This window comes from Centropristis striata, chromosome 5 (assembly GCF_030273125.1).
Source record: "Centropristis striata isolate RG_2023a ecotype Rhode Island chromosome 5, C.striata_1.0, whole genome shotgun sequence".
NCBI classification, from domain to species: domain Eukaryota; kingdom Metazoa; phylum Chordata; class Actinopteri; order Perciformes; family Serranidae; genus Centropristis; species Centropristis striata.
This window is the reverse complement of record NC_081521.1, coordinates 37,051,140-37,064,644: the sequence shown is the minus strand read 5'-3', so window position 1 is coordinate 37,064,644 and position 13,505 is coordinate 37,051,140. Positions and strand designations below refer to the sequence as shown.

Sequence of the window (13,505 nt, the reverse complement as noted above, 5' to 3'; positions counted from 1 at the left end):
CTTCCCTTACTTGTCCATGAGAGGAAAGACATTATCAAAAGAAAATTCAGACTTGGGATACCTGTGAAAGCCATAAATGCTTTTTAAAAGCTTAGTACCATTAAAGGTTTCTAAAACCTTGATGCAATTGTGATGCAAACTGCCAGCAAAAGACAGTTTGTGCACTTAGAAGTTCTTGACTACTTCTAACTTCTAAGATTTAGTAGCTGGTTTTAGTGACGAAACACTTTATACTCTTAGATTAAAAAAATGAAAATGTTCTCAAATTAAGGATTGAGTTGCTCCTACACCAGCTAGTTAGGAGCTACTTTTAAGAGTAGAGGTTTTGTGAATACAGCCACTGGTCAATCTGTCAGCCCTCTTTGCATGGACTGCTCGTTATGATTTCTAAAAAGACAGGGTTACATTTTTCCCAGGGAGTAAAGCAATCCTCGGTCTGGTAGTGATTTCAGTTAATCCTCCCCTTTCTATTTATGGCACACAAACTGGCAAACAAGTGAAGGGAGGCAAGATTCATTAACTCCCGGATCAAGAAGAGGATCATAGGAAGAAGACCTTCAGCGTAAGATATGTTGAATCTAATTGAAATGTTAATGATAAACAATCACAACACTTTTTATATGCAGTTTCCCCATGCTGTGAACCTGACACATATCATCAAAATTCAGAAGTAGTAGTAATTTCTAGAAGACACTGACAATCATTTAATTTCCAGAGCTAGAAAAACGATTTTTTAAAAAGTACCAAAATGTTTAGGCAACATTAGAGAGACTGGTTTTAATAATATGGCAAATAAACAGAGGTGCATTCATGTCTTCAATCACATAGGCACTGCAGTTTGTGTACAATACAGTACATAGAACTCAATCATAAATTACAAGCCATACCAAAAAAAAAAAAGGGAAATCGAGGCTAGAAGACCCGGAACATTAGATGGTAGCCATTGATTTTGGTGTCACATTAGAATTTCAAGCAGGCCACAGCGCTGTCCATGGATCCTGAATATGATCAATCCAGTCTACGATGCTTTAACTCCGCTCTGCATATTTAAATGAATATAAAGACAAAAAGGTAAATGCACGATTTCTGAGTAACAAGGATTTCAATCCGTGTCGTATCTAAAACAGCTTTATCCATCTTTCCGTCAGACAGCTTAGAGATGAGTCTTTTTGGTCAGCGGAGGGGCTCATGTGTCTGCGTCAATCCTGTGAGCTGCACGGTGGAAACGAGAACAAAGAAGTCAGAAATAACGCCGCTGGCAGGCACATAAAGGTGGCAGGCAATATAGCTCAGTGGATTTTAGGAAACATTCTGAGTGGAGATAAATTATTCTGAGATATGTTGCATCACACGCATCTACAAAGGCTTAAGGTTCAAGTAAACTCCCCCTGCTGTCAGCGAGATCTAAAACAGTGGCAGGTTAGACAGTTCAAGAGAGTATACGGTCTACCAAATCATTAAACCTGCACTGAGGTAGCTAAATATTACATAAATGGGGAGAAAACTGTGACACAATCCCCATACGAGAGCCAGTGTGCTGCATGCTACATGAGGCTTACATTGCTTTGGTATCCTGAGTGGTTCTGTGTCTCCTGACAGGACTTGATGCATGACTCCGCGGAACTGATACAGCACCTTCAGGCTCTTCTCCTCCCCCACACAGGGGTCATAGAAACCAGGGAGTCCTGACTGGAAAGACAGCAGAAGGTCATGCACCAGCAGATTACATCATCATACAGCAGGTTGAGGACGTAGGTTTGTAACACTGCAATACATTTTAACCAGTGTGTGTACCAAGGTTATTATAGTTAACGAAATAACGAAAACTAGAATTGAAAAAACATTTTCGTTAACTGAAATAAAAATAAAAACTAGAGTTTTTAAAAAAAAAAACGATAACTAACTGAAACTGTATTGCGTGGTTACAAAACTAACTAAAACTAACTAAAATTATAGTGAAAATGTCCTTCGTTTTCGTCAACTTTTTTCATTCATAATTCAGTGTTTCTATTTGCACATGCAACACATGGTAAATATGTTTACTGAGACTTAGATGTCTACACTCCAACCAAAATTCAAGTTAATATTCAGTCAGTTAATAACCTTATTGGGGCTGAGATGGATAAACCAAAGGAAATAAAGGCAAAATTTATTATGACCACTTTGAATCTCGCACCCAACACATAGCCCATTACAAAAAAACTAAAACTAACACTAAAACTAATAAAAACTAAACTAAAACTAAGCATTTTCAAAAACTAAAAACTAAACTAAAACTAGAAAACTCACTCTTAAAACTAACTGAATTTGAAAACAAAAATTCACAACGAAATTAAAACTAAAACTAATGAAAAATCCCAAACTATTATAACCTTGGTGTGTACTATATATATTTATATCATGTTCTGCGTGATTCTGATAAGCTGCACCATTCATTCCTAAAATGGACATCTTCTGTTCACCGTTCATACTGAATGGCTACATTTACTGGCTACATAGTTTCGGATCATTTTTGTGAATTTGGGAATCTTACCTTTGTGGCCTCAGTCAGGATGAGTTTAGAGTCTTTCACCAGGCACTGCAATGGCACAGTTACATCAATGACCTTTGCCCTCTCATGTTTTCGGCTATTGTCTGTTACAAACTTGCCGTACCAGGCGTTGAGGATGATGAGACCTGGAAGCAGCAGCATAGTGTGAATCAACTTGAAATGTAATGTATTACTGTGTTATTTTAAGGGGATGGTTCACTCCAAAAATCTAAAAATGCCTTTTTTTCCTCTTACCTGTATAGCTATTTATCAATCTAGATTGTTTTGCCGGGCCTTTTCTTGAATTTAATTGAACTAGATGGCACTTAGCTTGTGGTGCTCACAACTTAAGAGCAATGTGTCTTTCCTGAAATCATAATCAAGTTACTCAAGATAATCTAAAGATTGTGTTAAGAATAGTTTCATATTGGAACTTTACTAAATAAGAATATAGTTCCTAAGGTGCATTTTTGATTGTACAGTGAACTGTCATTTCAGAAGTTTAGTCACCATAATGGCTTACTTAGTTTCAGAAATACAAGAATGACAAAACAGACAAACAAAGCAATATTAGATTTAGTCCATCACCACGTTGACTATAAAATAATTTGACTCTTGCATGCCAGCAATTTCAGCCACATATTTAATAACAGAACTATGGTCATTTTTAGGACTTGTTTGTTAAAATTATTGTGCAAGCATAAAACAAAAAGACAGCACAGCTCACTTTAATTGCAAGCTGCATTAACAATGCTGTAACCATTTCATATTGTCTCGTCCATTGAATAATGAAGCAGAGCTGTGTGTCCGTCATTACGCACACGCACACACACACGCTATTAACTGTTACTTTACAAGTGCACAGTCTAGGGGACCTCCGGTGATACTAAAATTAAAGCAGCCTCTACAGTGACAGGTGTCATAAGCCAATTATCACTTGCCAAACTTCCCAAGTCGAAAATTACACTGTCTGCTGAGAGCTTTTTGTTAGTGTACTTATGAAAAGCAAACTAAAAAATGCCAATTATCACTCGTCGGGACCGAAGCAGGAGGGTCATTAAAAAATCCACTGAACTCCATTTCCCCTTATTAACAATTTTAACCCTTTTTTAAAAAGCTCTCCACAAAATCACACACGTTACTGTCAGTGTCCACCAAGTACATCTCCTCATACTACAATGGAAAAGCCCACACAGTTTTTTTATTTGCCTTGTGTGCTGTCCCTTTAAATTTTAGTGAACTGCTGAAGAAGATCTCTGAAGGCATAAATTCTGCTTTAGTTTAGATTTGTTTTTTAAGGTTTAGACTGTAGCAGAAAATTTCCCAGTAGTGAAAGTCTTGCTGAAAGTGAACTTGTCTTCATGAAGTATAAAACAGGTACTGTATCTCAAGAATGACACTTTAAATTGACAACATTCAACCATGCATGTAGGGACAGAAATACCGAAAGCCAAAACCAAAATACTGAAAAATATACAGAAAATAATTTTTAAAAAAGAAAAAAAAAGATTTTCAAGATAAAAATCCTACAACGAAATAAAAACATCAACCATATATCTAAATTGAAATGTAAAGTGCAAATCTCAACAGTTGCCAATCATCAAAAAAAAGGAGGTATAAAAAGTGTAAGTGTCAGTGGTGGAATGTAACAAAGTAAATTTATTCAAGTACTGTATTTAAGTACAATTTTGAGAAGCGTATACTTCAGTTGCATATTTCCATTTATGTAACGTTATAATTCCACTTCACTACATTTTAAAGGCAAATATTTTACTTTTTACTCCACTACACTTAGCCAACAGCTTTAGTTACGATTCAGGTCAAGATTTAACATGAAAAACCTGATTGAACATTTTAAAAAATTAAACCACATAAAAGTATACTAAGTAGTTGGTATTAGCCCTGCCTTGCCGACAGTAAAATGCTGCTTACATAAATGCATCAATAATAATAATCCAACAATATTTATAGAACATATGAAACAATCTAAGTGGGGTCATTCTGCATAGTACATTTGTTGCTGGTACTTTTGAACTTTAAGTAAGTTTTGAATGCAATGAAGCAGGAATGTTGCCATTATTGCAATATGCATTTTTTTTTTATCATATAAAGCAGCTATTCTCAGCCTTGGGGTCGCAAGATGATTTCTGGGGGTCGCCAAATCATTTTGGAAGTCAGCTCTCTCTCCACTGTGTTAAAGTGTTCATGTGTTTTAGTCTTTTTGGTCACTTAATGTCTTTTTTTTTTGGTCATTTTGTGGGTTTTTTTGGTCATTTTGTTTCTTTTTTGGTTGTTTTGTGTCTTTTTTGATCATTTTGTGGTCAATTTGTGTCTTTTTTGGTCATTTTGTTTCTTTTTTGGTCATTTTGTGTCTTTTTTTTAGTCATTTTGTGTCTTTTTTTTAGTCATTTTGTGTCTTTTTTGGTTGTTTTGTGTCTTTTTTGATCATTTTGTGGTCAATTTGTGTCTTTTTTAGGTCATTTTGACCTAAATGACCTGTGCATGTGAGATTCTGGTCAGTGAGCGGGGGTCGCGGACAACATGCATGTTAAATTGGGGGTCGCGACTCAAAAAGGTTGAGAACTACTGATATAAAGAATATACTGACATTGTGGTGAACGATACGGCACACCCCTACATGCATCAACATTTTTCAACCTAAATGATTTCAGAATGTAAAAGAATCAAATACTTTTCCACAGCCTGCTTTAAAAACATTATTCCCAAGATAAGCTCATCCCTTAAATATTACTGATCTTACCCAGTCTAGACTCCTCGGTTTCAATAATCCTGCGCACAGACTCCTGCATGAGCAAAACCTTAAGAGATGAAAAAAAAAAGCACACAGAGGAAGAAAAGGAGACAGACACAACCAATGAGATTTCACATCATATGGATTATACTAATGAATTTCACTAAGACTTTGCATCTTATCTAATCCCATCTCAGCCCCTTTCGTCTGACTTGTGTATTATTCCATGACAGTCACCCACAATACCTGCGTCTCTTATCTAACACTGAACTACATTGTAGGATTGGTACCACTAGCACATGCAAGTCTGTAAAACACTCACAGCAGCCTCTGCCTCCTGTTTCTTCTTGGCTATATTAGAGGCCGCGCTCTCCCGCTGTTTCTCCAAGTCTCTGGTGAGTTGAAAGATAAATGGAGAAATGAAATGAGCTCATAAAATCTGGCCGTAAGAATACATGCGGTGCTCTTTCCAATAACATTTCTTGCATGAAACTGCCGACTTAAAGTGAAGGTTTCTTACTCTTCCTTCTGGGCCCGCACGTAGGGCCGGATAATAAGCTGCTGGATGGCGAGGTAGAAAACCAGTGGTCCAACTGTGGCGTAAAATACAGCACTTGGCAGGAGTTGGTCAGTCAGATGAATAGGGAAGAAATATGTCTGGCTGGCTCGGTTTAGTCTGCAGATAGAGAGCTGGTTTCATTATTTATACCTGAATGGACACTAACTGGCTGCTAAATTGGTTACTCCATACAGTGTTTGTGTGAATCTCTGAATAAAAATAATAAGTATTCTCTCAGCTAAAAATTACAATTTGAAAGTATATGCCATATTCTGGGTTAGATGGGAAAGTGAGTGTGCCGATATTTCCTCAACTGTCCCCGGAAATTGTCAAAAGTGTCAAAAATAAGAAAAGATATATACTGTATATGCTCAGACTTTGCATGTCATATCCAAGGATGTCTAGAGCCAAATCTAGGGCTGCTCAATTATGGGGGAAAAATCATAGGCATGATTATTATGAACAATGCGATAACAATCATTTAACAAGATTACTCAACTTTGGAAACATCTCACATTTATTCAAATATTGTCGTTTTAACTGCAGATTTTCTTAAACTTTAAATATAGTCCAAATTAAATACAAATAAAAATATAAATGGAAAAAACAAAGCAATAAATAAATGCACCTGTAATATATAAAGAATAAAAAAGATAAAAAGATAAAAAAATATAATTTGAAATAAATTATATAAAAATAAATAAAATTAACTATGTTATAACATAAGTACACTTCCACAACCAACACAGAACCACTCAGTATATATTTAACCTTTAAAAATAATTACCACTGTCACAACCTTCTAAAAAAACTCCAAAACATATGTTCAAATTTTTTTTCCGTAAACTCTATTTAACATTTTCCAGTCAGTAACTCAGCAAAACAGGTGACTGCACGTCTGCACACAGTCACAAAACTGCATTATTGCAAAACAAAGTGACATAATAATTAATGTATCTCTATGATTTTGTTTAGATAATCACTGGAAGCCAAAATCATAATTAAAAATCTGATTATCACCAAGCCCCAGTCCAATCCTGTGTTTACATCCTCAAATGTACACCAGCGTAGATACAACTTACAAAATTCATTGGACTAACTGCCATGATGTCATGCCTTCATTTCTATGGCTGTCATGGAAACAGAGCGGTTGAGGAAAACCCTCTGCTCCAGTTTCATTTTTGATGCAGGTTCCAAAAAAGTGCACTTACTTGATCTTGAGGGAGACACCTTGGGGCACTCCCACACTGACTGTGGCCCCCAGGACACTGTGCCGACTGATCTTCCTCTCAGCACCGTACTCTACCACAGTCCCAAAGAAACCTGATCTGTAACATAAAGACAAAGACAGTATCTCTCCATCTGCTCTGAAAATTTATTTAGAATTGAGCTGTCACAAAAACCACTATGTATATTTAAGTCTAGCCTAAATGGAACGAGTCTCTGTCTTCCTTTATGTCTGTCTTTGGATTTTCTCTACAACCGTTTATCCAATCAACTTCACACTGTGTTTTCATAAATTATAAATTGTTCATGTATTTGTTTATGTAATCCATTTCTTAAAAAAAAAATAAAAAATATATATATATTTTTTTGTAAATATATATTATTTAAATATGTGTTTAGGGGGGAAAAAAAGTGTTAATTGAGTAGTGGAGAAGGGGTAGCTTTAAATAAGCATATGCTTCATCCTACTCCTTTTCGGACATGTTGCGTTCACATTACAGCATTTGTTTTGACTATTGCTATTTTTTGTTTTGTTTTGATTATTCTCATTGGATGTATTTGTTTTTGTGTTTACTTTGTTGTGTTACTCGCACATGTTCGAAATAAAAGCTGAACTGAACTGAACTTCACACTTTGTAAATGTTGAACGAGTGTGAAATGAGTGTGAACTCTTGAGATCTATGGGACATATTTATTACTAGTGCGTTACTGACATAGGTGTATATTCAAGAACAGCTGTAGAAAGAGAGACCAGAGATGTTACATTGTAGCAAACTCCTAAAAATTAAAATCAGCTATGTCACTTTCTGAATAAACACTTTTGTTCCCAGAAATAGTCTGGTCCCAACAAGCTACCTGTTACCAAATATTGCATACTATATACTCTGATAGGTAGATGCATAGATACACAATTTTGAAATGTCACATTAAAGATTAGGGACGTTTCCATCAACTGGTTTAGAGCGAATAAACAAAGCTGCATAAACACACTTTTGTCGGAAGATGGCAGCATAATGTATTAGTGTAGGCTAATCCGTCAGTAAATAGAAGGAGGAGGAAAAAAAGAGGTTGCTAGTCGGACAACTTCGGCCACCCACAAGAGACAAAAATGGAGAGAAATTGGATTCAACTGGGCAACTTATGGTTCTTTCTTGTCAGAGTGGAAACAACTAATCAGTCATGCGAGTTAAATATTTGCTACGTCAGAACTTACTCGTAAAAGCGTTTTAATCTCCCTTTTAGTGCATTAACTATTTTTTGAAAAACTTGTATGTGCATTTTTGAAGGTTTAATCGAATTCTGGTATTTCCATCAAGCTTTTCTAATGCAAATCTTCAAAATACACAGAAATTTGTTGATGGAAACACAATTTATGGCATATGTCATTGAAGGTGTATTGCTCAGGACCCAAAGAAGCGCAGGGTCGAGTGTGAAGTTGTTTGTGATGAGCGGTTCTCTGGAAACCTGCAGGCAGCAGTACCAGAGACAAAGCAATCAAAACATATGAACAGGCACTGCACTAGTGGCTAGAATTTGAGTTTCTGTACAAGCAGAATGACAGCAAACACATTTAATCATGGCCTACAACAGGGATATTAATATGAAAGTATGATTCCATTCTCCAAATAAGACATATTGACAACATACTTCACTGAGCCCTTAATCTTTGTCTGGTCATCATCCTGGAACTTGTACTGGTAGCTTATCATTGCAAAAGTGTGAGGAATGCCGAGCTGCAGAGACAAAAAGATAAACGATCATTGTTGGCAAAACCCTGACAATGAAGTGTTGATTTATTGATGTCTTGACTGAGATGAGAGTTAAATATAACTGCTGGCTGCTAACCTGCATTGCAAAGGTGAAATGGCTGCTCTTGGTGTCCCTGACAATGCTGGTGTTCATAGAGGACTGGGTGCCCCAGCGCCACTGCAGATAGCCCATAGTGTTCTTATCTAAGTGACGGGCCAGCACTGTGGTAACCCCGGGGCGCACGCCTCGGGATGAAAACTGGAGCCCACACTGAGCAGTCACAAAGCTGAGGCAGAAAAAAGAAAGAAAAGAAAATCACTGAACTGTTCATTCTGTAGTAAATTTATCTTCAAAGACAAAAAGATTTTGCGTTTTAACACATACAGTCGTGGCGTCAGGTTTCGGAAGATCTTCATTCCTAAGAGAGGTCCATGTGTGTCTCCAGCACCGAGCTCTACCTGCGTACACACACACACACACACACACACACACACACACACACACACACACACACACACACACACACACACACACACACACACACGCAACATTTCATATGTTAAAGTGTCACTACGTGTTGCATCACACAGGCAGACAGGACGGACAGAAAGAAAGTATTCCATTTATACTATACATTACAAAGTCAGCATGTTCGGTGCCCAGTAAGATTGAAGCATACCTCTCCCCACCCCTTGGCTGAAGTGACTCTTCTCAAGGCCAAGTTAATGGTGCCCCCGCCATTTCCATTGTGGGTTGACAAAGAGCCAGACAAAATGGCTGTGTCTTTTGTAGTAAGAGGAGCCTGCAGCAGAACATAAAAAAGAAGTCATTTGATAAGAATTTGCTATAAATCTTTCATTTCAACTATCTTAAATGTAATTGTGGCGAAAAGTCTTTCAATCCAAGCAAATGTCCAACTGAAATCCTCATGCAGAATCCATTACCTCTATGGATTGTGATATGTGCATCTTGTTGATTTCCACATGTGGGACTCCCCCTCCAGCCATGTCCTCATAGTCCTCCTCATACTGGTCAAAGAGGTCCGTGGCATCAATACCCACACTAATAGTTCCCTGCAAACAACAGGTTCAGGAGTGAATACTGTGGTAATTAATGATGTATAATGACTCTTCAGTGCAGTCGCTTCAGTGTGAGGCTTGTTATCTTCCTCTGAACATACCTTTGGGTTGGTCCTTTGCTGAAGCCTTCTCTCCTCTCGCTCAGTCTGAAGACGCTCATACTCTTCTCGAATCTCTGCAGGGGTTCTTTTTCTTTCCACCACCTGGAGAAAGAAGATAGTATTTTTAAAACAAAGGAAACGGTGGATTGGCTGCTTCACAGGGAGCAGATAAAGAGTTACAGTAAGAGAAATTTCTCCACAATTTTACACTCCCAAATGTTCTGTGTGTCATATTTTCTACTCTGAGGCATCTGTGGTTTTAGTAAACGGGGATTAACCAGAACATGAATGATGTCAAGCAGGTCATGTGTGACAGGAAAGTCTTTGAATTGTCTCATTAATTTGTAGCTAAAAAATGTATAAGCTATAAACGGTGGTCTTGTTTTTCTAAATTAATTGGATAATTATCTCAATAACTCAGAGTAGTTTTTCCCATGAAAACATTTCTAAGAATTCTGAGATAATAATCTCATAAATTTAGAGAAACAGGGCAAAAATTCTTTCCTCAAGTAAATGTATTACGCTTCCATAGTCCAAAGTCACATTGTCAAAATATACATTTAACTAAAAGCTGAAAGATTTCTGTCCAAAGGTCACCATGTTCCCAATACGCCTCCAATTAAAAAATAAGGTGCCAAACCTAAATAAATGCTCCATCCAAACTAAACCTGCCTCAGTGTGTTCTAAAGTGAAGGATACTAAAAGAGGATATCCCTTTTTTCAGTAAATTTTAATTCTTCTACAAAGCAGTGCCCATGGATGTTAATGCAAACACACTACCCTCGCCACCCTGATAAAGATATGATAGCTGAAGATATTTGGTGAGGTGATTAAAGCATGGTGTCCTGGAAAAGAGTTGCGTGACAGGTTTTAATTTGGATAAACTTTGCCAACAACTAATGCAAACATAACCAACTTTTCAAATATATGTTTTATTTTTTCATATAACTATCAATACACATATGACATTAATAATAAATCCAATATGCAGTGTTTTTATGCATGAGGTAGGCCTGAAAATCGTGAAATCATTCATGTGAATTTCAGAACTCCACTGAGTCTGGCTGGTCCCACGAGGCTTCAACTCCCCTGCCTGTATGGTTTGTTTAGGACAGGGGTGTCAAACTCAAATACACAATGGGCCAAAATTTAAAACTTGAATAAAATCGCGTGCCAACATTGAACAAATAAACCTTTTAATATATACCAAACATGTTTTGCTTTAACATTAAATATGGAACCAGCAATGCTTATAAACATACAATATATAACTAAATAGTGCAGACATGCAAAATCAAATTTCAAATAAAAAACACATCAATGTCATTAATTTATTAAATAACAAATAAATAAAAATTGTATGCCTCTTTTCTATTTGCATCCTTCTGATTTAAATATCAAAATAAACTTTTTCAACAGGTTAAGAAATTCTTCCTTTCTTTTCGCCATTTCTGGGAAGGGGTAGCTCGGAGACAGCTCTAGCTTGAGGTTGCTATGACGACTGTCACAGAGGAGTGCGTTTCTGGGTCCTGTCCTGATTGACGCGCCAAAACAACAGCAGGGCATTGTGGGATTTGTAGTATTAGCTGTAAATGTGCCGTATAATACCGGCGGGTCAGCTTTTATAGTACAATAATAAGATAATAATTTGGTATTGCCTCGCGGGCCAGAGTTTGATACCCCTGGTTTAGGACATTAGAAATGGACGTACCTCCCATCCTTCAACATCCAGTCCTCTCTTGCCATAGATATCATAGATAGCTCTTGCCTGTGGGTCACGAAGCACTGAAAAGACAAGAATAAAAATCTTTGTTTCATACACCAAAACATGTTCAAGTCAACATCAGATTCATGTGTAAGGGACGAAGTTGACTTAATGATGCATCAACACTTTTCTTACCTTCATACGCTTCATGTACGAGGTTAAAAAGCTGTTCTGCTTGACGCTTTAGGTCAGGGTCCCGGTGTTTGTCTGGGTGATAGAGCATGCATAATCGCCTGTATGCCGCCTTCAGTTCATCCTGTGTTGCCTGAAGCACAACAACAAAAAGGAGGAAATGTGAAAGAGAAAACATGCTGGGAAACTTGATCATCAACATGCAAAACACACAGCAGGTTGTTGCTACAGCTGGACTCACCTACTTCCAACTTAATTTACTTATCTCCTAACATTTATTTGAACTTTATAACCGTGCTGTAATGCCATGCAGGGTTTTGGTGGTTTGTGAAACAGAAACTTGTTGTTTGATTCCAGGTTATATCTATATTTTGTGAGATAGACTGTACAAAGGTGTTGGCCCAATCATCAGAGTTAAGAGCATAGTTTCACATTCATGTAAGGCTGGAAAATTATGTCACTGTGAATACTTTGACTGGTATTGAAATTGCAATATGGTTCAAAATATTAGAGAGAATTATCATTTTTGCATCATTACGCTCATGTTTATTGAAAAACACAAGTGTTTGGTTTTTTTCCCCCTTTAGCCTGTAGAATGTTATTTGTACAATCTCTGAGGCATCACAATCTAATTCATAATGGCATTTTATTATTATATAATATGTTGCCTTTAACAAATAGTAAGCTTTATGTGATTTCAATATTGCACAAATCCATGCTGCTGTTTGAAAAAAAATCAATTAATTGTGCAACCATACATTCATGTAATCTACTCAATTGTTAATATAATTTATATTTAAAATAACCGGCATCTAAACCATGACTCACTCAATAGGTGAATTAAACATATTCTAATTTATTCTGAATTTAAAGTATGTCATGCAAACATTTTTTTATATTCTACTCTCCCACACTGACCCCATTTAAAATCAGAAAATACCGGTAAATGAACTTTTAAACTTTTTGCATTTCCAGTCGCTCTGGAACAGCATGTCCCTGTGCCACAAGTTATTTTTACTTTGTAAAATGCCACTTGCATGTGAACATTATGTTCTCTACTTCACAAATACAGCTATCAAAGCCCAACAAAGCGTCTGATTGCCACACACTGGATAGCTTATTTGCAAAACTGTAAATCTTTCATGCAGTCTGAAGTAAAGTTGTAGCATTAGCTAACTTAGTTAGCGCTGTCTACAGTCCAAGAGATAATGAAACTGAAAATAACTGGTCACTAGCTCTGTGATCACCGCAGTAACACGCGATTCTCCATCTTACTTCATCAACTGACAACTCCTGTTGGTAAAGTCGTGACCCCACAACCTGTTGTGTGCCTTACAAAGTATCCAGCCGAGGAGACACAGCACACTAACCAATGTCGAGGGTCAAAGCTAGCTACCTAGCTGCCGTTACATGTGATTGTACGAGTAGCCGTTAAATATCAAACGGAGAAAGTTTACAGACTGACTTCTACAACAACCCGCACACACATCTGTTCAGATCACAACTGGATATTGTACCTCTCTTCTGACATTAAGCAGGGAATAAAAATCATCACTTGAGATCTCATCATCGTCCAAGGCAGACGCCATGTTTACACCCGGTCATCTCTTC

General features: G+C 37.0%; 1 protein-coding gene across 1 annotated transcript; it reads right to left on the bottom strand.

The window, feature by feature from the left end:
- Positions 1-690: 690 nt before the first annotated feature.
- On the bottom strand, positions 691-13,505 carry dnajc11a (DnaJ (Hsp40) homolog, subfamily C, member 11a). Its single transcript, XM_059333953.1, has 16 exons — positions 13,412-13,505; positions 11,898-12,027; positions 11,709-11,782; positions 9,998-10,099; positions 9,762-9,890; positions 9,497-9,619; positions 9,202-9,275; positions 8,914-9,103; positions 8,716-8,801; positions 7,053-7,169; positions 5,803-5,958; positions 5,605-5,674; positions 5,292-5,349; positions 2,534-2,676; positions 1,560-1,689; positions 691-1,212 (listed from the first exon to the last, which is right to left on the bottom strand). Exons 1-16 carry the CDS (start codon positions 13,481-13,483, stop codon positions 1,187-1,189), a joined length of 1,680 nt encoding a protein of 559 aa, XP_059189936.1. The 5' UTR covers positions 13,484-13,505; the 3' UTR covers positions 691-1,186.